Below are 27,621 nucleotides of genomic sequence, written 5' to 3'. Positions count from 1 at the left end.
TTGCAGGTTCGAATCCTGCTTCGGGAATGGATGTGTGTCATGTCCTCAGGTTAGTTAGGTTTAAGTAGTTCTAAGTTCTAGGGGACTGATGACCTCAGATGTTAAGTCCCATACTGCTCAGAGCCATTTGAACCATTTTTTGTACACACTCCTTCGTTTTGCGGGTTCCGATGGTTGACCAAAGATGAAATCGTCAGATTGAAGTTTAGGATCCTCTATGTGGCAGCTGATGCTGATAGGGGATATGTCCTGGAGCCAGGCCTGGTGTATCCTATGGCGATCACAGTGACCTGCCATTGTGTTCAGAGCACCTAGTCACGCAAAATACTTCCGTCCCCAAGGTAATGACAGCTCTGTGGAATATGCAGAAACACATTTTGCACTGTAACATCTCCAGAAACGTCTCAGGTACGGGTTGCCACTTCCTAGAATCACCCACGCCATCTCTTCTGAACAGCGCCCCTTGTTGAACGGGTACAAAGTACATCGATTTAAACACGAAACAGAGGTCTGAAGCGGGTGAAAAATTTCTCTAAGTTACTGAATAATTCAGATTCCGGCAAAACCATGGAAAATGTTTGAAATCATCGTGATGCTCATTTAGTTTACCATTACGATAGGTGTTATGATGTAAGAGATTACGTCATCAGGTCAACTTTTAAGCGGGGCATATTTTTAATGAAGGACTAGTCTCTATGGGGATGGCTTAGTTTCTAGCGGAGCTCACGAAGCCTATTTATATCTTGATGTGTGTCCTTGACGTCTCCAAACTTCACATACACCGATTCCATCAGAAGTTTGTGGCACCAAACTTCTCTGATGTCAAGTTCATTTATATAGGTATCAACAGTTTCATCTACTGTGTGAAAGGTGGCGACCCATATAAAGTAATTCGGTGCAATCCCAAGGAACTCATTACATCTGGAATTTCTGCAGATAAACCTTGAGGTATAACACCTTCGAACGAGAAGGTTATTGGTCTGATGAAGGAAGAGACGAATGGCTCGCTAGTTGTGGAGTTTGTAGCGCTCAGATCGAAGATACATGCACGCCCATAGGCGCAGGTGTCCCCAGAGATACGCCAAGGGTGTGCATTGTGCCGCCTCACTGGTGCTCACGATAGAATACTACAAGGAGTGTCTGTGGGCTGATGAAGAATCGCCTTATGAAGTCCAGCGAGTGGCCTTAGGTCGCGGGACCATGAGATACGTATTACACTGCCACTGATACTCAGTCGATCGCTTCACAACGACAAACATTTTATCTCGATGGATGGTATCGGAACCATCCCTTCTTACATTGTTTGTTGGTTGTGTGTGTGTGTGTGTGTGTGTGTGTGTGTGTGTGTGTGTGTGTGTGTGTGTGTGTATGAAAGTGTATTGCATATATTATTACGTATATTGTGTACATGACTACACATTGTGTGAGCTTGTAAAGAAATAGTATAGATATAGACCCTATAACCTCTAAATATTGCAAATAATTAAAAAGTCATCTTGATATAGTGTGTCTCTGCTGCTTTAAAATATTGTATATTAAATGAGTTACAGTTACCCAAATAGTATCATTATGCATTGTTGCAATATCTTCTTGAGATAAAGAAATGTTTTACTTTGTTAAAGGTATTGTGCATCTCCTCCTCAACCACGGAATAAATTTCGGCCACACTTGGTACACACATACGTTACTGTCAGCAAACAATAGCTATATGGGTACCATCTATCTATCAGAGTTCAGGACATATGACGTCATTAAGAAAGAGATGAGTCAAATATCACTTGACTGTTCGAACAAACTCGGTTCTATATCGAACGCAGCAGCGTATCGGGAAATCTCGCACCCGTTAGAACGTGAGTATCGTTTGCCAAGCCCTAAACGTATACAACATCAGATTGTAGACACGCGAAGCTGGTACGCGCAAGATACAAAAATTGCCAGGGCCATGTGTTTTTAATTTAGATATTGTACATCCACATTTGCACATTACGCATGTTTCTTCGTACGACGGCTTCATAATTTCAAAGATGGTGTGTGGAATACATGGATACGAAATGTTGTCGATATTTCGCTACAAACATTCCTTCATGATCGAAAATTGGCAAAATGAATACCCAGGCAATGCTGGGTTTGTCAACTGGTTTGAATAAATTCATATGAACATAACATCAAATTTTATTACTGAATGTGCATACTTCCCGTTCGATCTATATGTACTGTATCAGCAGTAAGGAGAGCGAGGAAAGCACACAGTTTTTATGTGAAGCAACTGCAACGTTTTATAATACTGGAAACTAGCCCCATTTCAATGGCTTTCTGAGTATAGAGGTAAGTTTAAATGAATGATAAAGATCATAACTATGTCGTCACAGTAATAGAAAAATACTGTCTTTTTAATGGTCAGTTCCGTTTAGATACGTCAAATTTTACACGCATTAATAATTTAGTCCTTACAGAGTAAAAAAGAAAGAGAATCGGTGAAGGTCAATTAGGGCATTAAAAATACCAGAGAAGGCCACTAACGTACACAAGGAAACTGACTATAAGTACCAGTAAACAAATATAAACATTTATTTTACGAGGATGTAAAAAATACAAGTAGGTTGTTCCTTCGTAAAGAGTCTGATTTCATTACACTGGGGATACTGAACACAGGATTCTGGATTCTGCTGTTGCTGTTGTCGGAGGAACCACCTTTTAGAGCTGTTGTGTCGTAGGTTCTTACCACATTCCTGAGGTTACAAGCACAGAGGTTCTCCATTTCATGGAATGTCTGTCTTCCTTCCACCGATTCCTCCACAGGAAGTATACATCATTAGTCCAACATTAACGATTCAGAGACGCAAGTCCCCATTTAACAACGTAGATTAAATGGTATCGCCCCTGTCGGCATTATACAGCTTGCTGTATCTTTCAGGATGCTGAAATATCGTCTATATCTGCCTGAGTGATCAAATTGGTTGGCTGGACTTGTGACGGTGTGGAGAGGGTCCAACGCTCATCTCTGATGAGATATCGGCCAACGAGCGACCTCGGGTTTCAGGAATGAAAAACCACACGAAGAAAAACCCTAGGAAAGAAACCATCGTGAAAAACCAGAAAGGTATAAAAGCGCCGTAGGTGTCTGCGACCACCTGGAACAGCTTGGTGTCGCTGAAGCCCAACAACGACGCCAAGACGTAGACGGAGGTGGTGGTCAGCACTCGAAGCGAGGGCGGCACCAGCTCGTTGGGCATCACCCACAGCAGAGAGCTCGGGCCCATGCCGAAGGACACCTGAAACAGGGATCATCTTTCGTCATCTTAGGGCTAGTGATCTGATTTTCCCATACAGAACTAGCCGGGTATACCATTCTGTACTCACAAAGCACGCGGTGCTGTTGATTTGAGGTCTGGAACACACAAAATTTCTTGAGTATAGTTTCCTGAATAAATGCCGTTAAATGGTGACGTTACTACCGTTTTAAAATTTGTTAGCGTCATTTTTTAAAAAGTATACGAGCTCATACATCCTGGCTGAGTAGCCTCTTCACGCTATTTGGAAAAAGGTGAATTCATCGTCAATTATGCAAATAGCCTAGGTTAACTTTCGACAACGTTTCATCTCCAGAAAAGCCTTTTTGTACACTGAAGCGTCAAACAAACTGGTGTATGCAACCATATTCAAATACAGATGTATGTAAACAGTCAGAATACGGCGCTGAGGTCGGCAACATCTATACAAGACAATAAGTGTCTGCCGCAGTTGTCAGATCGGTTACTGCTGCTACAATCTCAGGTTATCAAGTTTTAAGTGAGTCTGGGCGTGATGTTATAGTCGGTGCATGAGTAAGGGGGCACAGCATCTACGAGGTAGCGATGAAGTGGGAATTTTCCTGTACGACCATTTCATGAGTGTACAGTGAATATCAGGAATCTGGTAAAACAACAAATCTCCGACATTGCTGCGAGCGGAAAAAGATCGTGCAAGAAAGGGATCGATGTCGACTGAAGAGAATCGTTCAACTTGACAGAAGTGAAAACCTTCCGGAAATTGCTGCGGATTTCAATGCTGAGTCATCAACAAGTGTCAGCGTGCGAACCATTGAATGAAACATCATCGGCATGAGAGGTACTGGCGGAATTAAAGCTGTGAGGACGGGGTGTGAGTCGTGCTTGGGTTTCTCATTTGGTAGAGCATTTATCCGTGAAAGGCAAAGGTCCCGAGTTCTAGTCCCGGTCCGACACAGTTTTAATCTCTGCCAGGAAGTTTCATCATCGATATGGTCTTTCGGAACCGAAGACCGACTCGTGTACACTTGATGACTGCACAGAGCTTTATGCTTCCCCTGGGCCCGTCAACACCCCATTGGACTACCGATGACTGGAAACATGTTGCCTGGTTAGACGAGTCTCGTTTAAAATTGTATCGCGCGTATGCACGTTTACGGATATGGAGACCACCCAATGAATCCATGGACCCTGCATGTCAGCAGGGGACTGTTATATTGATGGAGGCTCTGTAATGGTGTGGGGCGTGAGCAGTTGGAGTGATGTGGGACCCCTGATACTCCTAGGCAGGTGACACGGACGGAATCATCCTGTCTGATCACCTGCATCCATCCATGTCCATTGTGCAATCCGACGGACATGAGCATTTTCAGTAGGACAGTGAGATACCCCAAATGTCCAGAATTGCTACAGAGTGGCTCCAGGAACACTCTTCTGTTTTTGGACACTTTCGCTGGCCTCAAAACTCCCCAGACACGAACATTATTGAACATATATATGATGCCTTACGGATTTATGGACAGCCCTGCACGATTCAGGCAAAGAGCTGTCACAGAGTTTCTTTTGGTGGAAAACCACAGCATCGCAGATAATCAAAGGCCTTGCAGAATGTCCACGGACTCCCGACAGTGAACTGCGAAAGATAAAGAGTATAAGTAACTCCGTATAGGAGACTCAGGAAACATAGGAAGAAATTTCACAACGTGAAGTTAGGTTATGTTTCTATCCCTAATTGAATAAAGTTTACTATTAATGAAAGTTTAATGTACAGAACATTTTGGATTCCTACCACCGGCTATCGCAACTTCTCTCCTTCCCCGTTGGTGTCGGCGCTGTTTTCCACTATATCTGACAGAACAACTATAGCTTACGTCAACCCATTGACAGTCTAGTTCTCAGGAACAAACAACAAGCTTGCTGCCTCTGCTAAGATGTGCCTTTTTGTGACGCCTTAAAACAGCGTCCAGGCGGTACCTGGGGGTAGCTGCCTGGAGCATCTGAAATTTGCAGGGTTCTAGTGTTAAAATTTACGTCTGGTAGTCTAAACGTTACCACTTTTGCCTGCTCTCTACATCTAGTCTCTAGTTTCCTACCCTGGAGTGCACTTGATGGCTTCCAGTCGCGTTAAGCACGGCATCGTACAAGTCATTAAGTTTTCAATATATGAAATTTCCCCCATTGGAAAAATTTGTTGACAATTATTTGCCGACAAATTCATAATATTGTATCTGTTTTAGTGAAAACATCTTAGCTCTAAAAACTACATTATAGACATTCTTGGTTAACGACTTCAGTTCTCTTTAAATTTTGCCTTTTGTACAGTTCGTATTTCACTTCACTTTTGCACACATGTAAGAATCAACATAAAACACTGTTTCATTTTATACTGCATTTATATATACATAGATATATACGCATAGAAGCATCGTCGTAAAACATTGTTTCATTTTTAATGAATACGTACAATACATAGAACATGAATTTAAATCATTGGATGACTAAATTTTCTCCTTTTTACATTACACATGCAAATACACAACAAAAAATATTTCTCTCTCTTTTATGTTACATATATACGGCCATGTTTATTTATTTATTGTTCTTCACTTCACTTACCTATAAATATGTCAATACTGCACATTTCATGTCATTATTACAACAATAAATCTGAAAGAGAACACACAATCCTACAAAATTTTTGTTTACATTTTATTATGTGACGCACAACAGTACTTTCTTACGTACTAAGGTGTTTTGCACTGATTTGCATGATCTCGGATTTCTGGATAGTGATGTGATAGTTAACGCGTTTATTTCCTCATCGCATTCTAAAGTAATGGAGTTTTCTTCACGTTGTTCACTATTTCCTCTGCTTGACAGAAGAGGCCGTCCACTACTAATGCGTGTCACTTCCTATCTCTCACATGTGTGTACTAAGGTCGTCCTCACACACACTCTGCCACAACAATCTTCGCTCATGCCTTGTACATGTACTTAAAGCAATCTCTAAAAAATCTGCAATATCTTCACAAACAACGTATAATCACAGTGGTAAACACTGCTGCTCTTGGAAATCTGTTTCCTCTTCTATTTCTGTTATTTTATGACCTGCTATTTTAAGGTTGTCTCAATGTTGTATTACAGGTTCCAACGGCTTGATTACTTGTAATTCGGAAAAGTTCCTCTTTTCTTTATTTATAATTGAGCAATCAATCTCCATATTTAAATCTGGCACTATTTCTTCACTGGTCACATTAATTCGTATTATTTGTTCGGACTGTATGAACATCTGGGTTCCATGCCCTTTACAATTTCCATAAAATATTAGTTTCCCTGTACCTTTGATCAGTACATCTATTGGCTTGTTGTCATTACGCAAAATTGTCAAGCCTTCGTGTTTTTGACCAATGAATAAGCACTGGTCCTGTCTCAGTGGAACCCAAATACCCTCATTTAGTTTCGCAAATTCTTTGATACAATCTTTGAGAGGTTGGAACGTCCTTTCTTCACGTGTATCGTGATAATTTGTGGGCATTAAAGCAGAAGTTAACAAATTTTGAGAACGCGATCTGTCTCTTTACACAATAGTTCTGCGTTACTCAGTTTTGCATAATACCTCTTTCATCAAATAACAAATAATCTTTTTCTGACTGTATGTAGATAGATAAACTTTGACGCCCATCAACTTCATAAGGCAGAGGTAATACTTTGTACGGATTAAATAGTTCGTTCTCTACTAATGGCACATTCGGTACATAACTATGGGTATGGCCGGACACAAACGCTTCAACATCAGTTATACATAATAAGAGGTATCCGCTCCGTTCTATGACAGCAATCTTGAAACTGTCCAAGTGAGTTCACTACGGCAATACAGTTAACCACGTGCAACATTCCTGTCAGTTTCCTCATCCTTAAGTCAAGAAAATAATTCTCTTTCAATAGAACTTCTTTAACCTTTTTGCATGTACTACTAAAAATTTGTTTCTCTTTAAACGAATGACCACATTTAGGCCCTTTGTCCTTACTACAGTGTATGGGCCACGCTACTATATGTCGAGCTTAATGCTTCTGCCCCTTCTAACGTACAAAAAGACTTGATCATCTGTTTTAAAATCTTTCGAATTCTGGTTTCTAAAATAGTTACCTTAGCTCTTCTCCTTAAATTGTTTGCTATAATAACTGATACATTGGCGTATCTGTCTCATTTTCTCTTTTAATTCCAGTATATAATCATCGTAATTATAAGTAACAACCGCTGGATCTCTCTGCAATATTCCGGTGTGTTACGTACATGCTCTATCGAATGGTATCTCATGTAGGGTTTAATTCATTCCTCTATTGAGCGTGGTGCTGTACATGAATACTGCGAATGGAAGCCATTCGTCTCAATTTGATTGAGCCCTATTGATGTAGTGTCTCAAGAGTTTCGTTGTAGTTTGGTGTGATCTTTCCAATGGTCCGTGCAATTGGGGTAACAGGACTGTAACCTACTAATCCTTAACAATCTGCACACTCTCTTTAGCGTGTCACTCTGAAAACTGCTGCCACTGATACTCAGTCGATCGCTTCACAACGACAAACATTTTATCTCGATGGATGTCACTGAGCATTAATGAGGGTGTCCCAAATCTCACAATTATTCTTTCCACCAGGACAGAAGCTATTATATTTGCGCTCCGCTTTTCTATCGATTTTACTACAATGAACTTTGTTAGAGCATCTTGGAAATTTAGTAAATATCTATTATTTGTGACTGTTGCAGTCAGTGTATCGACGATATCAATATCACACCTATCAAACACTCTTTCTTGTGTTGGTGTTATAACCAACGTCATTTTTTCTTATTTTGCGTATTTTTTTGACATCCACTGCATTTTCTATGTAGTCCTCAATGTCCTTCATCCCAGACCAAGCTGGGTATTTGCTAATTCGATCTTAAGTTCTTACGATCACTTGGTGACCAGTTGTGGGTGTGTAATAGAAAGCCCGCAAATTTTTTTGTAGATATCTTCTGCTGTTCGTCTTTCTCGACTACCGTCATTTCCTCGTTTTCATTTGCCTCTATTTCGGTATCAGCTGTCTGTACTTCCCAAATCCTTGACATTGCATCCGCCACACAGTTGTTCTTGCCTTTTTTAAATACAATTTCATAATCATACTCGCCAATTTCAATCTGAATTTCACTAAGCTTGAGGACGGATCGCTAATACTTCCGACCCACTGCCATGATTTATGATCTGGACAAATGGTAAACTTAGAACCAAAAACATATGGTCTGAAATGTTTGACGGCCCAAACTAATGCTATGACTTCGCTTTGCATTGTTCAAAGTTTAGTACGCATATGCAACTAGGAGGTCTTCACCTACTCGCGCTTGGCTATGAACTGAGCCAATAGTTTCTCTTATTGAAATTGTGTCTAAAATTTCATCTGTACGTAGAAGTCGTAAGACTGTGTTGGCAGTAATGTCATTTAGTCTTCTGCAGTCAGTTACAGCCCTCCATTTCCTTTTACCAGATGCACCCATGTATCTGAGAATCATGAATAACAGGGATTTATAGACGCTTGTTGAAGGTACTATTATATCGTCCTCCAGCATCTGATTTATCTCCTGTTGTAACGCTTTTTGTGCCCTTCTGGTATTCTGTAAGGACGAGAGCAAATTACTCGACTGTCCCTTCGGGAATCAGTTTCATTTAATGCCAGATTGTACCTATATATGTCAACTTATCCCCTGGGAAATGGAAGATATCATTGTACACACAACACACCAATATTATGTACTGTCCGCCCCGGTAGCTGCGTGGTCAGCGCGACAGAATGTCAATCTTAAGGGCCCGGGTTCGATTCCTGGCTGAGTCGAAGATTTTCTCCGCTCAGGGATTGGGTGTTGTGTTGTCCTCATCATCATCATTTCATCCCGATCGACGCGCGAGTCGCCGCAGTGGCGTCAAATCGAAAGACTTGCACCAGGCGAACGGTCTACCCGATGGGAGGCCCTAGTCACACGACATTATTATTATTATTATTATTATTACGAGGGCTATCCACAAAGTACATTACGTTTTGGAATTAAAAATAAATTAAGTATTGGAATTTTTTTTATTATATACAGATGAAAGCCACACTTAAATACTACTTTTCTACATAGTTGCCATTTAAATTAAGGCACTTATCGTAGCGATGGACGAACTTGGAAATTCCTTCGTCGTAAAATTCGGCCGCCTGCCCCTTCAACCACGTGGTTACCTCTTCTTGAAGCTGTGCGTCGTCATCAAAACGCTGCACAGCCAACCACTTCTTCATTGCTGGGAATAAGTGGAAGTCGCTCGGTGCCAGGTCGGGACTGTACGGCGGATGAGGAAACAACTCCCACTTAAAAGATTCGAGAACTTCACGAGTGGCATTTGCCGTGTGGGCCTGGGCGTTGTCGTGAATCAGCAAGATCTTTGAGCCCAACTTTCCCCTGCGCTTGTTTTGTATTGCTCTTCTGAGGTTGTGCAGAGTTTGACAATACCTTTGAGAGTTTATTGTAGTGCCTCTTTCCAGGAAATCCACAAAAATCACACCTTTTCTGTCCCAAATGACAGTCGCCATCACCTTCCTTGCCGACATTGTCTGCATACATTTCTTGGGTTTTTGGGGGGAATTTGTGTGCCCTCACTGCATCGACTGCAATTTTGTTTCGCAGTTCACATGCTTAAACCATGTTTCGTCACCAGTAACGATGCGATCGAGTAATGAGTCACCATCTTTCTCGTAAGCGTCCAAAAACGTTAATGCTGCAGCCATTCGCTAATTTTTGTGAATCTCTGTCAAGATTTTTGGTATCCATGTTGTACAAAACTTGTGGTAACCAAGCTTTTCGGAAATGATTTCGTGCAACAAACTTCGTGAAATTTGTGGAAAACTCATAGAGAGTTCCGTTATTGTGAAATTACTGTTTTCACGGACCGCGGCATCGACTTTTTCGACAAGATCGGCAGTGACTATGCTGGGTCCTCCACTTCGCTCTTCGTCGTGAACCTTAGTTCGGCCATTTTTAAATTTTATGACCCATTGACGCACTCCACCTTCAGTGATTATGTTGTCCCCATACACTTCACAAAGCTGCCGATAGATTTCTATCGGTGTACAGTTTTTTGCAGTCAGAAACCTTATTACAGCACGCACTTCACACTTCGCGGCATTTTCAATTAACGCTTACATTTCAAACTGTCACGGTAACTCAACGGAGTACAGCACGAACCTCTCACTAGCACGGCAGGATGCCAACTGAGCGGCGGAATGCCATGACACCAAGATGGCCGCGCTAGCCCCGCCCCTAACGGACACAAACGAAAACGTAATGTACTTTGTGGATAGCCCTCGTATTATGTACTGTTTTTCTACTGCATTTAAGTGATACAAGTTTTCCTTAATGAAGTGATCCTCTATTTTTTCTCACTCGAGACCTTGTCTACCATGCGCACAGTCTACTTCTGACTTGGGCTAAATGTCGGAATTCCTTCCGTCTCAATGCGGGGTATCTCCATAGAAACGGGCGCATGTATTTAACACGCAAATAAAACAAGAGCCTCTTTGTAAGCTCACAAGCACCTCTGGTAGATACACACCTTCCTGCAACTCTTGTTTCTTGACAATGTCTTCTCTTAGGCTAGTATCTGCAACTTTATTCTCAAAATTCTCTGCTCTCGAGGACCCAACTGTGTTTTAGCCACCTGGCCTGTCTTAGGCTCTGTAGCGTCCGTTTCTCATCGATAACAGTCTACATCTACATCTACATGATTACTCTGCAATTCACATTTAAGTGCTTGGCAGAGGGTTCATCGAACCACAATCATACTCTCTCCCTACCATTCCACTCCTGAACAGCGCGCGGGAAAAACGAACAACTAAACCTTTCTGTTCGAGCTCTGATTTCTCTTATTTTATTTTGATGATCATTCCTACCTATGTAGGTTGGGCTCAACAAAATATTTTCGCACTCGGAAGAGAAAGTTGGTGACTGAAATTTCGTAAACAGATCTCGCCGCGACGAAAAACGTCTTTCCTTTAATGACTTCCATCCCAATTCGCGTATCATATCTGCCACGCTCTCTCCCCTATTACGTGATAAAACAAAACGAGCTGCCCTTTTTTGCACCCATTTGATGTCCTCCGTCAATCCCACCTGGTAAGGATCCCACACCGCGCAACAATATTCTAACAGAGGACAAACGAGTGTAGTGTAAGCTGTCTCTTTAGTGGACTTGTTGCATCTTCTAAGTGTCCTGCCAATGAAACGCAACCTTTGGCTCGCCTTCCCCACAATATTATCTATGTGGCCTTTCCAACTGAAGTTGCTCGTAATTTTTGCACCCGGGTACTTAGTTGAATTGACAGCCTTGAGAATTGTACTATTTATCGAGTAATCGAATTCCAACGGATTTCTTTTGGAACTCATGTGGACCACCTGTCACCTGTCAACCGGTAGCTTGTTTGCCTATTCATTTCTGTGGCGTACTGTTGTTTACTGGCCCCTCTTAAAAGCTCAGTAAACCTCGAACTCCATTCCATGCTTTCACACCAGGGCGTTTGAAAATCTGTTAGTGGCTTTCTAAGCCCCTGTCCCTAAATACTTGCGCACTGCACTTCTATCTCTGCTCACAATTTAACAGGTCTGTCCCCGCTCCACAGGGCCTCCTTTGCCTAATCAGTTGCTACACCGGGCTTTTAAAGAAGGCTGTGTTAATTAAACTGGCGTAGGGAATATCCAGTTCCCCTCTTACTGCGTGAAACATATGTTTAACCTTTAATTCCCGATCTGTTCCAAGATACATATGTATGTATGACCGGACTTGTGATACCTTTAATCTTTATACTTTATTGAACACTGTACCCGACGTGACTTCGCAGATACTTCGTACTGAACAAGCTAATTTTTATTCCATTATCTAGAAGCAATTTTAATGCATTTTCTGTACTCCATGGGCAGTTCAATTCTACAAACGCACTTTTACTTTTATAGTTGACTTTGAATACCTTTAACAGTTCAGCAACAGGCGACTGCAATGTGATGCTTTCCTTTCGTTTCCCGTTTTTATTTCTCACAGAATTTCCTGCAGCCTTAGTATACTCTCTAGCCTTGTGCCCTGGCCTGTGATGTGCGAAACACACAACTGACTTCGCTCTCTAATAAGGACTTCTGTATCCTAATACACTGCAACTTTCACACCTGACTGACTCTGGAGACTTTGAATCTCGACACGCTTGATCCAGCTCTACTTTGAGAATTATTTTCTCAAGTCGGCAGTTTCGCATTAGTGTCCTGATTTACCACAGGTTTTACATTTAACATTACTTTTGCAATCCTTAGATGTGTACCGTACTTGTCCACATGAGAAACATTTAAGGGTGATATGCCCTGACTTGCCCTGATGAATTCTATCACCTCCTTGGTGGACATAACAGCTGACTCTTTCATCAAGTGTAATTTTGCAACAAAATATTTCTTACTGCTTCTGAGATGGAAGATACTTCACACATGGGCACTTTACTTCATGCAGGACCCTGAAAACAGGTTTCTCGACTTTTAGGAATGTTGGGCGATCAGCTGCAAGTACTAATTCAAAAGCTATGTCCACATCATTAGGAATTCCATTTAATACAGATTTAGTACCATCTAAAGCCTGGGGAATACGTTTAAGGGTACCACTGATACTAATTCTACACACTACGGCTCCGGCATTGGTAACTATACAAGTCCATAACTTACTTTTGTGTGCTGGCATGTTGTGCAGAAGCAAGATGAGACAGCGTCACTGCTGAAAGCAAAGTGCTCTGCTGAGAAGAGATGAGTTGAATTGAGCCAAGCAGCAGCTACGCTGTACCAGGCCATTGCATACCGCTGCCTGTCGTCTGCCCATGGCCACTGCTGACGACGAAACTCCCGAAAGAACCATGTATTGTCTGCTGCTAGGTCACGCTGTCGCCCATTGTCATTGCCCTGGAGGTCCTCCCAGGATGGCGGCGGCAGCTACGTCTCATTATCGCTCGGCTGTTCCTGTGACCCCTGCGTTGTCATGAAGTCAGACAGGGCTGCCCTAGCCGCGTCCCCTCTTCAGGCATCAATCTCCAGACCTCAGCATCATTCTTCAGCTCTTCATGCTCCATCTGTTCTCACTAGAGTGCAACTCCTGCTTTTCACATGAGCCTCAAAGCCATCAGTTCAGTCATGACGCTGGATTGAGTACGTGCGAAGTCCTTATGCATCACAAAAATCGTTACGGAAATCCTCCACAACTGACACGAGAAAATGTTTACCTATGTCGTGTCCTAACACAAGACGGGGGAAGACAGTCTGCAATTTCCAAGCGTTTAGGAGCAAATGCAGAAAGACAAATTCAAAGTGTCACAGGGCACCTACGAGAGGTGCGGATTCTGCCAGTCAACAGGATGATTTCAGCTGGAGACTCGTGAAATCCAGGGGTCTGATTAACACCATTTATTGGCGCTCAGATTAACTATTATACTGAAGGGTAATTCTAAACATTAGAAAAAACAAGGGAGGCAGATTGTAGGTGAACAGAAGTCAGTGTCTAAATTCACAGGAGTGGCCACTAACAGAAGTAGTGAACACTAGCAGCATGTTAAGTACAAACACGTGAGCATCACTCCAATTTAGAAAATAGACATGTCGGAGCTTACCAAGGCTGACCGCGAGCAACACGGAGTCGATGTCCCAACGATCTGACTGAGAACTCTCTGTGAATACAGAAACAAGGGTTTTTAACGAATAGTGGCGGTGCATAATGTCTTCCTTCCTGTAGTCGATCCACAAATGCACCAACACTTAACAAGCTTCGGCCAATCTGGCGCGGTGCACTGCACCTCCAGTGCGCCTCTGGCCAAGTACATTTAGAAACAGTTCTTATGGCGCTTGGCCCCGACCTCAGCACTTTTGCGAGTGTGGGCTGCCGTAGTAGCACTCTTGTGCAGCCCTAAAGCATCGACTACACACCGACCAGCGTGGTGCCACAGCGTCAAGAACGCGATGACCCGCTCGCCAACGAAAACATCGGGCAGCGCCACAATCCAAGAAGACAGAGTTCAGCGTCCTCTGTCGCAGCTTCTCTCCATCCTTCTTTGTGTCTGTGCTGACTTTCACAGTAGCTGACACATTGGCGGCTCGGATTCCAGAATCAACAATGCCTTTCCTCTTCGCCATTCTGTCCTTTTGTGAGGGGTTTTGCTGTAGTAGCACTCTAAACTGTGGAAACTCACTGACGTTGTAGTTCTCAGGAACAATAATCAAGCTTGCTGCCTCTGCTAAGACATGAATTTTCGTGGCCGTCATCTACTCCGGCGCCTTATAACTACGTCTAGGGGGTGGTCGGGATTACCAGTTAATTTTCTGACATGAAATTTCTCCCATACGTACATTACTGCCTAGAGCGTCTGCAATATAAGGTACTCTGGTGTTATTATTTAGCTCTGGTAACCTAAGCGCTGCCAGTTTTGCCTGCTGTCTGCATTGAGTCTCTGATTTCCTATCATGGAGCACCCTTGACTGCTCCCAACCGCCTTAAACGTAGCATCGTACACGCCATTACATCGTCAATATATAATATTATGCAGACTATATTCTGTTTGTTTCAGTATCAGTTGTCAGTTTTCGAAAAAGTTTACTAAGGTTTGATTTTACTTCAGTTCTCTGACATTGTCATTTCCTGTATTCAACAGCTAGACTTGTGGTGTGTGACACACATAACTTTTATCGGTTTTCCTTTTTGAAACTGACATCTGGATACGAGTTAAAACCCAGCAAATGTTCATTTGAATATCTGTAAAAATGTTTAATGTTCGTTTCGTACTTTTGTTTTTTGTGTCATAGCGTCAGAAATCAGTACGTTTTTGTCCGTGACCCTCTACAATGTGCGAAAACCTATCACCTCCGCAGTCCAGAGAGGTTACAGCCCATTGTCGAAGCTGGCGCTGAGAGTACAGCCGACAACCTTCACCAAAAATATTGAAATTGGTAAAAGGATAGTGGCACCGGGCACCGTATGTTTGTTCAAAATTTAATGGTTCCCAACCTTTTACATGCAACAGAGACGCAGTACCATTTGTACCAGAAGTAAGGACGTGTCAAGAAGGGTACATTAAGAGGCCATATATATCTGTGTGTGTGTTTTCAAGTTTCCTGGGACGATAAATTTTGGTACGAATTCAAAATGCTGTTTTCGTGGATGAAGAGTTAGGTTTTGTTCAACAGGCATTGTTATGCTGAGAGATATGTGAATATGGTTTGTAATTTCCCGGGCTTGCAATTATTTGCAATTATTTATTAGTAGGGAAGTATTTTATGAGATGTAAGGAAATTGAAGATGTGGGTTTTGGTTTGAGGATAGGCGACTGATATCCGTATGCTTCCGTACAATAAATCTCGGGGTTCGGTAACCATACTCAGTAGAGTTGTGCATAGCTCGTAGTGTGGCACACTCTGAGGTAATAGTTTTGGTTGCTTTGTTGATCTGAATTGATGTTTTGAACCTTGAGAGTAGTAATTCTAGAGCGTTATTTTGTTGTGACATGACCTGGTGTGCGTACATAGGAGTTTGGGCTGTTGATACGGTGTTAATTTGCCTGTGCTTTAGTTAACATCTGTCCTACCATTGCTGTAGTGTATTGGAATAGAAAGGAAAATTAAATTGCACTACAAAAACAAGTAAATAAATAAAAATAATTAAAAAATTAAGAAAAGATTACTTACCGACTTATAATTCTGAATACACCCTTCCGCTATACATATATGAACCAAAGAGGAAAGGTCTCAAAAATATATTATTTGGAAAAAGCCCTATGAAATAAGACAAAGACAATCAATTTTTGCTAGACAGTCCTAATTGCTCTGAAGTCGTCATAAGGAATTTAATGAAGTTACGGCAGTCTGCTATTGCTCAAAGAAGCTAATTAGGAAATGTAGTTTCAGATATTCTGTTCGAATCATTCATATGTTATAAATAGTGTCCTTAAAGTTACATAAAAACGGAAAAAGTTGTACTTTATGATCGCAGCAAAAAAATAATAAACGACGCAAGGTATATAAACGGATTCTCTAGGATGGACAGATGAGAAAACAAAATAAAATCAATACGGAATATTCTTAAACGAGAGGCAGGAAAATAAGCTTTTCGAGATAGCGTTATTTCTGTTAAAGAAAAAGAGACCAATCTAAAAGAATGTTCGTCCATGTGTAGCAAATACTTTTAATAATTACTTTTTAAGAATAGGTGAGAAAATTGGTGCAAACAGTTCTGGAAAGAAAGCAAAATAATATGCTGAAGAAGCAACACAGAGGAAATTTAGTGAATTGAAAACTAATCTCACATCTTCATCTTAAATAAAGATCATTATGATTTTAAAACGTGAATATTAATTTCAGGTGGAAATTTATTCAACAAGACACTATACATTCGTAGCCTTACAACATGTAGTGTTGATAGACACATACGTGGTGCATCATTAACTCAGGTTTTTTTTTTCAGAAAGATTGAAGTATACCAGTGTTAGGGCTCTTTGCAAAATGGATGACTGCACAGATGTCAGTAACTACCACTCAGTGCCACTTCTTGCTTCATTTCATAAAATTTTTAAGCATGTAATGAATTTCAGAGTTTTCAAGCGCCTGTGTAGTAATGGATTTTAAAAGCGCCTTTATACTGAATCAGCTATTTATAAACTTACTGGATGCGTATTAAAATCTTTAAATAATAAGATATCACCCACCTGGGATCGCCTGTGACCTGTTGAAGGTATTTTGTTGAGTCAGTTATAATCTTTTTTGATAACAAGAGAGCCAGGTACGTTAACTTTAACAGTACTTATATGTATATTACTTCTATTGTGCTGTGGAGCTCACATTCAATTAAGTATTTGCACAGGGTTGTACGTAATACATGGGTAATCGTGTTTCGATATGAGGCCACATCGTACTGGCTTCCGATGTTATTCACCCTGTCTGTTACATAGATCATCAAAAATTGGAAATTTATACCCTTGTGGTACACTCACACCTACTTCGACGTAGGACAGTTTGTCCCCGTTGAGATAAATGTACTGTATTTTATTTGCCACGACGTTTTCAAACCTTTCATTAAGACAAATAAATATTTAACATAGATATGACGATTTGCGTGGAATAATGAAGATATGTAATCATATTCAGTATGTCGAACGAACGATTACTTAATCGTAAAAATTTTTTGACCGAAATACAACTTCAGACGACACTACACATGTATTGTATAGATTATACACAGTTTCTCGTGCAAAGAAAGCTGCGGCATTGTAAAATAGTTCAGGTCTATCAATGGAGTCAGTGAGGTACAAGGAAAGAAATTTCGAATGACTTTTTTGTCAGAATAAGATCACCATCACTTAATGAAAGATGAAAAGTTGTATAAGACACGCATGTAGCCAAATGAATATGGTCTTAGAAACTAACATATTTTTCGAACAAATACATCGATCAATGGATGAAATTATGTGTGATAGCAGCGTATTTATTTTACCTATCGTAGAGTTCCCGCGGAATCTTGGATGATTCAATAGGTGATATATTTTCTTCCTAAATATTCTATTAATTACATAGACAAAAAGGAGTTATACTAGACGAATAAAGGATAATTGACTAATCATAAATAAAATATTAATAACACATTCATCCATTTATAACCTCGTGCTTCACAATATTAGTATAATTTAAAAATATACATAGAGCTTCAAAATTTATACTTCTTTCATGGCTCTGACAAGTTATTCCACACTCACAAAGAGCGTTAGGAAAATAGTTACGAATTAGAGCTACGCATTAATTACGGGTAGAGTGTTTAATCCGTGCATCCACGTCAGACAGGTTTTTCCGACGTATTCGCAGTAAAGAAAGATTTGTGACTCAAGCCAACCTTCACACAAATATAGGGAGTATATAGAGACGCTTCCACGACTAAAACCTAATATCCAAGCACGATGTTCGGTACAGAATTATCGGTTTACCTCTACGATGCGTAGTCCTCTACCCACCCGCTCTCACTCTCTCTCTCTCTCTCGTTCACTTTTTCTCCCTCTCTGTCTCACTCTTTCTCTCTTCCCCTCCCTCTGTCTCTATTCGCATACACAATCTCCTAGATACGATTATATTAGTTCCCTGAAACGTACATTTAAGCCTAATTCTACAATTAACACCATATTAGAAACAATACCATGAACAAGTGACATAAGCTCTCTATCAGTGTGTCGTTCGTGGAATTTCTCGATTGATTCTGCTGATGTAGCTTAACGAAAAAGGATAACTGTGAACTGAAAAAAGACGTAGTGCTAATATTGCCTAAAGCGACATCAAATACATTAACGTACGTGTTGAAGCTGAACTAAAATTCACGCAGTTTGTCGTCACTGCGCGAATTCTTGTAGACTAACAGTAAAAAATGTTGTCTCATATGTATTTTCGATAGAAAAGAGTGATTATCAGTAAATGTAAATTATCTGCCAAAGTGTTAAGCATAAAAGTGATAATCGACGGAACCAATAATAGGAAGTTGTATTGGAAACTGAGTCCGCATGGTGTTGATGAAGTGGTGCAAAACAGTACGCTTAGATGGTGTGGCTGTGTGATTTGCATAGTTGCAGGTGAACCACCTAGAATAAGGAGAAGCCGGAATATATTAACAAGTAAGCCTAACCAAATGATAGACTTCATTTCGCTCCTGATAGGCTTGGAATATGTTGTAGTGCAGAGCAAAGAAAGAGATACATATTTCCTTGTATATGCCCATACGACCATTAAGGCAGTAAAAAACCCTTTTCAAAAAAATCGAGTTTAAAACTTCTGAATGAATACCGTTGTAACGGTAACAGATACAAGAAGAACTTCAAATATAAGTTCTATAGCTTTTAATGTACGTTAAAACGATGAACCGAGATTTGTCGTTGTCATTTTGTTCGAAATCCACTCCACCAACTATCTGTTTTTCAATTTCGCCTCTTGATAGTACATAATTGAATCGTATATGACAAAGCAGTATTCGAAAGACGCATTTATCAGAGGTAAGCTAGAAATACCTGTACATCACTGTAGTGCACGTCTTATGTGTCCGCTTCAGCACCAATTGTCATGTTGGGTTTTTTCATAAGTCTTTCTCCAGTAAATATATTCTAAGCGTGTAATGTTCGTATGTTGTTTTCATATGTTGTTCTACACACATATTTTCCTTTAATTTTAGAAAATATAAAGTATTTTGTGTGGCATATGTATTTTACTTTTACAGCTGGTGTATTTTTCTTTGTTTTCCAGTTGTAACCTTTTTAGAATTAATTATGTTATATTTGAAATTGTTTTTACATTATTGTTGCAACATTATTGTTGTAAAATTATTGTAAATCTGTATAATAACAGGGAAGTGTGAGTAGCTAGGGCAAAAAGAAAAAAGAAAATAAAATGAAATAAAAAGAAGATTGGACGACTGCAGTTTCATGGTAGGACTCAGAAATAGTATCACTGTCTTTAAAACAAAAGCGAACTCAATTTTCTTCTGATGGATGTTTCAACCCCTAAACGGCTGTATGGGAACGTATAAAAAGATACGTGTCTCTTACTTTGCTGTATACTACAATCTATTCAAAGCCCATCAAAATTGAGATGAATCCCTTGGGTAGGTTTACTATTAAGCAGGAGAGGGCTGCAATTGGTTTCTTATTACTCTGAGGAAACGGGAGTAACTCAAGAAAAGGGAAGCTATTCTGACAACGGACCGTAACGCCCCGGGAAGGCGCGTTGTGTGTTGAAGTGAACAAAGTAACCATTTAAACCAAAAACGATTCTTTAAAAATGAAATTATAGGAACGATTTTGCTCTCATTTCCGTATTAGTATTAAATCATTGCATTTGTTTTGTATAGACGGGTACATTGTTGCACAGAATTCTAGATGCCTTAGCACGCAGTCTTAAATTATAAAATAAGAAATTATACCTAGATTTCGACTGGAACACTCGTACTCGAGTATTCTAGCGCTCAACTCTACCTACTGCACTGACTGGGCAGAATAAATACAAGGTATTGAATGGAAATACGTATCGGACATGCAGTTATAGTGCTGCGAAAGTGCCTCATTTTGATCACAATTTTTTATCGAAAATATGCATGGTACGAAATTCTGTTACAGAAATTTTTGTGCTGTTAATATGCAAGGGAATGCGCTGTGGGACCAGATTGCCAGAATTTGCTTCCCACCTGTATGTACAGAGTGTCCCAGGAGGATTCACGGGTATGAGAGCAACGATCACCAGAAGCTACAAGTGTAGTGAACATGGTCTCTCAACTGCATATCTTAACAGCTATGGCCACTTGTTCAGTAGAAGAGCTGTCTTTCAGAGTAGCGAAGGTGCCCATGTCATAACAGCTCTTAAGATGTACGCTGTAGAACCCACATTTCCTGGATATTTTTTTCTGTTTTAGTTCATACTGCCACATCCCAAAATATACAAAATCAAAGTGATTGCAGTAGAAGAGGTTTGCTTCACACTACTGAAGACGAAAATATGCTCACAGCTGTCAAGGTATGCATTTTATAACCCTTGTTTACTAGACATTTTGGCTTCGAATTGTCTTTGCTGCCATACCCATTAATACTGACCATTCATTCTGGGACAGTCTGCAATGTGTGTTTCCTATAGCCCATTCATCTGGGCTGCGTCAGCGGGGGTAGGCTGAGTTAAGTAAAGTTCCTGATTCGTCTCACAATTCCTATCACAGGCTTCTAGGAGATGTAGACGATGCTTTGTATAAGAGTTTCAATAAGAGAACCATGTCTGAAAATGTACCACTTGGAAGCAAAATACGTTTAACGATCAAGTTACTTTCAAACCACCTGATTAATAGTGTGCACACAGTAGAGAAAAAGAGTTTCGACGTCTTTGACATACAGAAACCCACGGCGTGGGCAATGTTTCGAGTACTCGTAAGCAGATTCTCTCTAGGTGGCGAAGGACATCCTCTTCAGAGTCGATAATGCTGCTCGTCCAAAGAGCCCCACAGTGTACCCTTCTGGCTACGAACGTACCAGTTTCTGTAAACTGTAGTTGAGAAAAAAGGATGGAAGACTAGAGTTTGAAGTTCTGTCGAGGTCTGGGTGTTACACACGGAACATACGTTCTAAACGTTTCAGTCACTGATGTTGGAAATCGACTTATCCGTTTCAAAGAAACCACCCTGGTATTTACCTAGCATGATTTAGGGAAACCGCGGAAAACCTAAATATGGTTGGCCGGACGTCCACCTCGGATGAAAATTGTATGTGAGGTCACAATAACAAAAGGAACTGACGTCTGCGCCCTATTCTTAGCATATGTGAGAACTGTTCTTATAATCAAACTTATTTTATGTTCGAACGGCACATTTGAGTAAATGGAATCCTTATTAAAACTTTGTGTACCGAAACCTTCTATGCCTCCTAAAACCGACAGAAGGCTGTATGCAGGGTGTCCCAGGATGAATGGTCAGTATTTAGGGATATGACAGGAACGATCATTGGAAGCCAAGGGAGAATAGTAAACACGGGCTCTAAAATGCATAACTTAACAGCTATGAGCACTTCATCTTCAGTAGTGCGAAACAAATCTCCTCTACTGCAGTGTCTCTGCTTTCCATATTTTGAGAGCTTTTAGCACGAACTAAAAAAGGAAAAAAATCCAATAAACGTGGCTCCTAAAGTGCTTATCTTAAGAGCTGTGAGCACTTGGTCATCTTCGCTACCGTGAAAGACATCTCTTCTACCTATCGAAAGATCCCCTACTAAGTCTCCTCTACAACTCTGGAAGCCTCCAACAGGAGTTGTAAATAACCTCATAAATATGTACTCGTATAGGGATCGAAGTGTTCGCCGATACCTGCAAAAGCTGCTAGGCATCATTTTTTATCTGTTACGGCCCTAAGAAGCGGCATGTTGTAGGCAATCTGTGACCCACGACTGCAGTGCGTGTTCCCTATAACCCATTAATCTACTTTGCGACAATGGGCGTAAGTTGAGTTAATTAAAGTTCCTGGCTCACCTCTGAAATATCTTTCCCCGCTTAGAAATTCATTTTTAAGGTCTTGTTGAGAATCACTCCATCAGTTTACTGATTTACTGGGGTTAGTAGCACGCAGGGCTACATCTGCTTAATTTACACTGTTAGTTCAGTGAAATCTTGTCGTCAAGGGCCGGCGATACATAGTGTAGCCTGGAAGGGCCAGACACACATTTGCCACCGATGGGTAATAACCGCGGTACCAAGAAGTAATTAATGTTGAGTAATGAAAATTCGGGGATACATTTGTCTAGGTAACATGTTTAAGTGATTAACACTGTAACATCACAGGTCAGTGTAAGCGCGAGATAAGCCACCGCAAATGTGGAATGCTGGTACATTAATAACCGGTTTGATCCCTAGGATGTTGAATGCAGGAGTGGAAATGAGTATGTATAGTGTCTTAAAGGTGCCGGATATAAGTTAGTGAGATAGGGTTACATGCATGTTGTGCTTGCTCCGTCCGTACAGGGACGATTAATGCCGGTTGACGAGGACGCTGAATTTGTAGTCCGATGATGTCCCTTATGAGCTCGATTGTAGACAGATCTAGTGACTGAGTAGCTCAAGGCAACATCTCGACACTCTGTAGAGCGCGCTGGGTTAAAACAACGGTATGTGGGCGAGCTTTATCCTGTTGGAAAAGAACTTCTGAAATGCTATTAATGAATGGCAGCACAACAGGTCGTACCACCAGAATGACGTACAATTTTGCAGTGAGAGTGCGTGGGATAAACACGGGAGTACTCCCACTCTCATACGAAATCGCACTCCAGACCATAACCCTTTGTGTAAGTCCAGTGTGTCTAGACGCAGACAAGTCGGTTGCAAACCCTCAAATGGCCTCCTTCTAACCAACACACGGACATCACCAGCGCTCATTAGATAAAACAGCAGACCTTCACCCTGCCCTGCAATGAACTCTCGCCTAACACCAGTGAAGTCGTAAATGGCTGTGGTTTGGGGTCAGTGAAATGCACGCTCTGAGCGTCTGGCTCGAATCTGTCGTTGAAGTAACCGATTTGTAATAGTTGGCTGTGCCACTGTGGTGCCAGCTGCTAATGAAATTGCTGCTGCAGAGGGAGTACGCTACGTCAGAGCAAAACCCCGAAAATGGTGATCTTCTCTTTTTGGTAGTGCCAAGTGACCGGCCGGAGACAGGTATTTTTTCCATCGTAAATTCTCGCGTTCGCCGTTACCAGCAGTCATGTACAGTGGCTCTATTCTCGCCAAGTCTTTCTGTAGTATCCCAAAAGGAACACCGAACTTCTCACAGCCCAATTAGATCCAAACTTAGTGAGGAGCTGATAATGGCATCTTTGTCACCTTAAAGATTTTCTTGACTAACATCAACTCACCAAGTCCAAGTAACTGACGCTCACGATCGTATAGCGTATATTTAAAGTAAAACTCATTTGCACCCTCATCCCGGCGATACTAACAGTACTCTTATGCGAATGTCGGGAAATTTGAACTGACCTCATCTTTCAGATGTAGAAACACGTCTACCAACTTCCAATTATGTCGCACCACTCCTTGTTTAATGCGATTGTGTATATATTAGAACATTGGAAGCGTAAATCACTAGGGGTAAGATAGATACTGCCTATATGGAAGTTAAAGAGGCCTTTGGAGAAAGGAGAACCACCTGTATGAATATCAAGAGCTCTGACGGAATTCCCGTTCTATGGAAAGTAGGGAAAGCAGAAAGGTGGAAGAAATCATCTTGGGGTTGAAGCTCTTTTTTTAGCGTGTTTGCTTTAACAATATGTATGTTTTAGGATAGGGTCCGCCTTTAGCAAAACACAATTTTGTTTTTTAGCCCAAACATGTTTCACTTCAGTTGCAGCATCTTCAGTGGGCTTTTATTTTTCATCTGTTAAAGATAAAGAGTGTTCTTAGCTGTTTGTACACATGTAGCTATTAGTTTTTAAATCGTAATTACAGATATTTGAATAAAGACATAAATTATGAATTCATAAAGGTCTTACTACATTGTGTGGTTTTTCGGATGTGCTGTGTTTCTACAGTGACCGTTTTCTTCCACAGTGTGTCATCTGCAACCACTTGTTATATCTATGCCCGAAATTATTTAATTCTATGTGTGTGTGTGTGTGTGTGTGTGTGTGTGTGTGTGTGTGTGTGTGTGTGTGCTTCACTTACATTTTCTTTTTATTCATGTTCATCACTGTCAAACACTATGTATTGAGTTGACACTGTCACTGTCACTGTATCACTGTTTACCATCTGTAAAAACAGGCATAGAAATAACAAGTTTCCAAATCATAATTTTGGCTTAAACAATTTATACCTTAAAGATATAAATGGTTGCAGATGACAAACTGTGGAACAAAACGGTCACTGTAGAAACACAACACATAAGAAAAGCGACACCATGTGGCAAAAAATGTAAGAGTTCATAATTTATGTCTTCATTGAAATATCTGTAATTACGATTTAAAAACTAATAGCTGCATGTATACAAACCGCTAAGAACACTCTTTATCTTTAACAGATGAAAAATAAAATCCCACTGAAGATGCTGCAACTGCAGTGAAACATGTTTGGGTTAAAAAGCAAAATTGTGCTTTGCTAAAGGCGTACCCTATCCTAAAACATACATATTGTTAAAGAAAACAAGAAAAGAAATAGCTTCAACCCCAAGATGATTATTTCGACGCAATGCCAGGCATTTCCGAGCAAGCTCTACAACAAATTCCGGAAAACTACAGTAAAGTTACATCAAACTATTTTAAATATAAAATTCAATAGAATTTTTTTTCAAATAATGTAATACCTAAATATATACATGTAAATGTAAACAATATATCACCTGCAGCTCGTCATGCCAAACACAAAACTGAAATCGAGTGAATGACACAAGAAATTTGAAACCTACATACACTCCTGGAAATTGAAATAAGAACACCGTGAATTCATTGTCCCAGGAAGGGGAAACTTTATTGACACATTCCTGGGGTCAGATACATCACATGATCACACTGACAGAACCACAGGCACATAGACACAGGCAACAGAGCATGCACAATGTCGGCACTAGTACAGTGTATATCCACCTTTCGCAGCAATGCAGGCTGCTATTCTCCCATGGAGACGATCGTAGAGATGCTGGATGTAGTCCTGTGGAACGGCTTGCCATGCCATTTCCACCTGGCGCCTCAGTTGGACCAGCGTTCGTGCTGGACGCGCAGACCGCGTGAGACGACGCTTCATCCAGTCCCAAACATGCTCAATGGGGGACAGATCCGGAGATCTTGCTGGCCAGGGTAGTTGACTTACACCTTCTAGAGCACGTTGGGTGGCACGGGATACATGCGGACGTGCATTGTCCTGTTGGAACAGCAAGTTCCCTTGCCGGTCTAGGAATGGTAGAACGATGGGTTCAGTGTCCCCTCGACGATCACCAGTGGTGTACGGCCAGTGTAGGAGATCGCTCCCCACACCATGATGCCGGGTGTTGGCCCTGTGTGCCTCGGTCGTATGCAGTCCTGATTGTGGCGCTCACCTGCACGGCGCCAAACACGCATACGACCATCATTGGCACCAAGGCAGAAGCGACTCTCATCGCTGAAGACGACACGTCTCCATTCGTCCCTCCATTCACGCCTGTCGCGACACCACTGGAGGCGGGCTGCACGATGTTGGGGCGTGAGCGGAAGACGGCCTAACGGTGTGCGGGACCGTAGCCCAGCTTCATGGAGACGGTTGCGAATGGTCCTCGCCGATACCCCAGAAGCAACAGTGTCCCTAATTTGCTGGGAAGTGGCGGTGCGGTCCCCTACGGCACTGCGTAGGATCCTACGGTCTTGGAGTGCATCCGTGCGTCGCTGCGGTCCAGTCCCAGGTCGACGGGCACGTGCACCTTCCGCCGACCACTGGCGACAACATCGATGTACTGTGGAGACCTCACGCCCCACGTGTTGCGCAATTCGGCGGTACGTCCACCCGGCCTCCCGCATGCCCACTATACGCCCTCGCTCAAAGTCCGTCAACTACACATACGGTTCACGTCCACGCTGTCGCGGCATGCTACCAGTGTTAAAGACTGCGATGGAGCTCCGTATGCCACGGCAAACTGGCTGACACTGACGGCGGCGGTGCACAAATGCTGCGCAGCTAGCGCCATTCGACGGCCAACACCGCGGTTCCTGGTGTGTCCGCTGTGCCGTGCGTGTGATCATTGCTTGCACAGCCCTCTCGCAGTGTCCGGAGCAAGTATGGTGGGTCTGACACACCGGTGTCAATGTGTTCTTTTTTCCATTTCCAGGAGTGTATAAAAAAGCAGGAACTCAATGTTGAACTATTCAAAATTCACCAGTAACTGGGAAATCACATTAAAATCCCTGAAATATTTAATGATATCATGAATACAAATAAAACACAGAATAACACAAATAAAATCAAAATGGGATAAACAACAACAAAAACTAAACATTCCTTAAAACAAAACAATACTTTTGCACATAAAAATAGAAATCAAGCAAACCATGCACTCCACAAACGTCTGGTAAACCTTCAACTATCCTACCAAGAAATAAATTTTTAGAAAAAGGTCCAAAATACAATGTCAGCACACACATCACACACAAGACAGAGGAGAATCTTATCACAGAAAGTGAGTACATCATAAAAAAACAAGAAAGAAACAATAACCCAAATTTCATTGCAGGTCTGACAAGAGAATTTGTCACAGAAGAAGTAAGATGCATTATAAAGGAAAAGAAAAACAACATATGACAGGAATAAAAACTGAAGAAGATCAGAAAAATAAAGGACAGACTTAAAACAATGAGGCACTCATTATGAGATCAGACAAGGGCAGCACCATGATAATAATAAAACAGGAAGAATACAAAGAAAAAAACTCAAAATATCTGGATGACAACAACATATCAAAGCTAATCAGTGACCCAACAGAAAGGTACACAGACACTCCTTAAAATATCTCACACAAATTCACAAATCAGAAAGTAAAACGGTTGAAACAAAAGTAACCCCAAGCACCCACACTGAACAGCCTACAAAAGCTCCACAAGGATGGCACCCCGATATGTCCTGTAGTCAATTTCAGAAGTGCACCCACATACCACTTAGCCAGATAAATGTACGCATACTTACAGAAATATTACATATACACAAATAACAGAAGCATACACAACACTGAAGAGATGATACAACAAATCAAAGATATCAACATACCCACAACAGCCACACTCACATCAT

General features: G+C 41.3%; 1 protein-coding gene across 1 annotated transcript in view; it reads right to left on the bottom strand.

Annotated features, from left to right (window-relative positions):
* Positions 1-2,373: 2,373 nt before the first annotated feature.
* The window catches only part of LOC124613926 (facilitated trehalose transporter Tret1-like), a 127,409-nt gene continuing 102,161 nt past the window's right edge, over positions 2,374-27,621 (bottom strand). The window contains exon 5 of the mRNA XM_047142679.1: positions 2,374-3,272. Coding sequence (XP_046998635.1) covers positions 2,949-3,272 — 324 coding nt within the window. The 3' untranslated portion in view covers positions 2,374-2,948. The remainder of the gene's footprint in view (positions 3,273-27,621) is intronic.

This window comes from Schistocerca americana, chromosome 4 (genome assembly GCF_021461395.2).
Source record: "Schistocerca americana isolate TAMUIC-IGC-003095 chromosome 4, iqSchAmer2.1, whole genome shotgun sequence".
NCBI classification, from domain to species: domain Eukaryota; kingdom Metazoa; phylum Arthropoda; class Insecta; order Orthoptera; family Acrididae; genus Schistocerca; species Schistocerca americana.
This window is presented reverse-complemented; position numbering and strand designations above follow the sequence as displayed.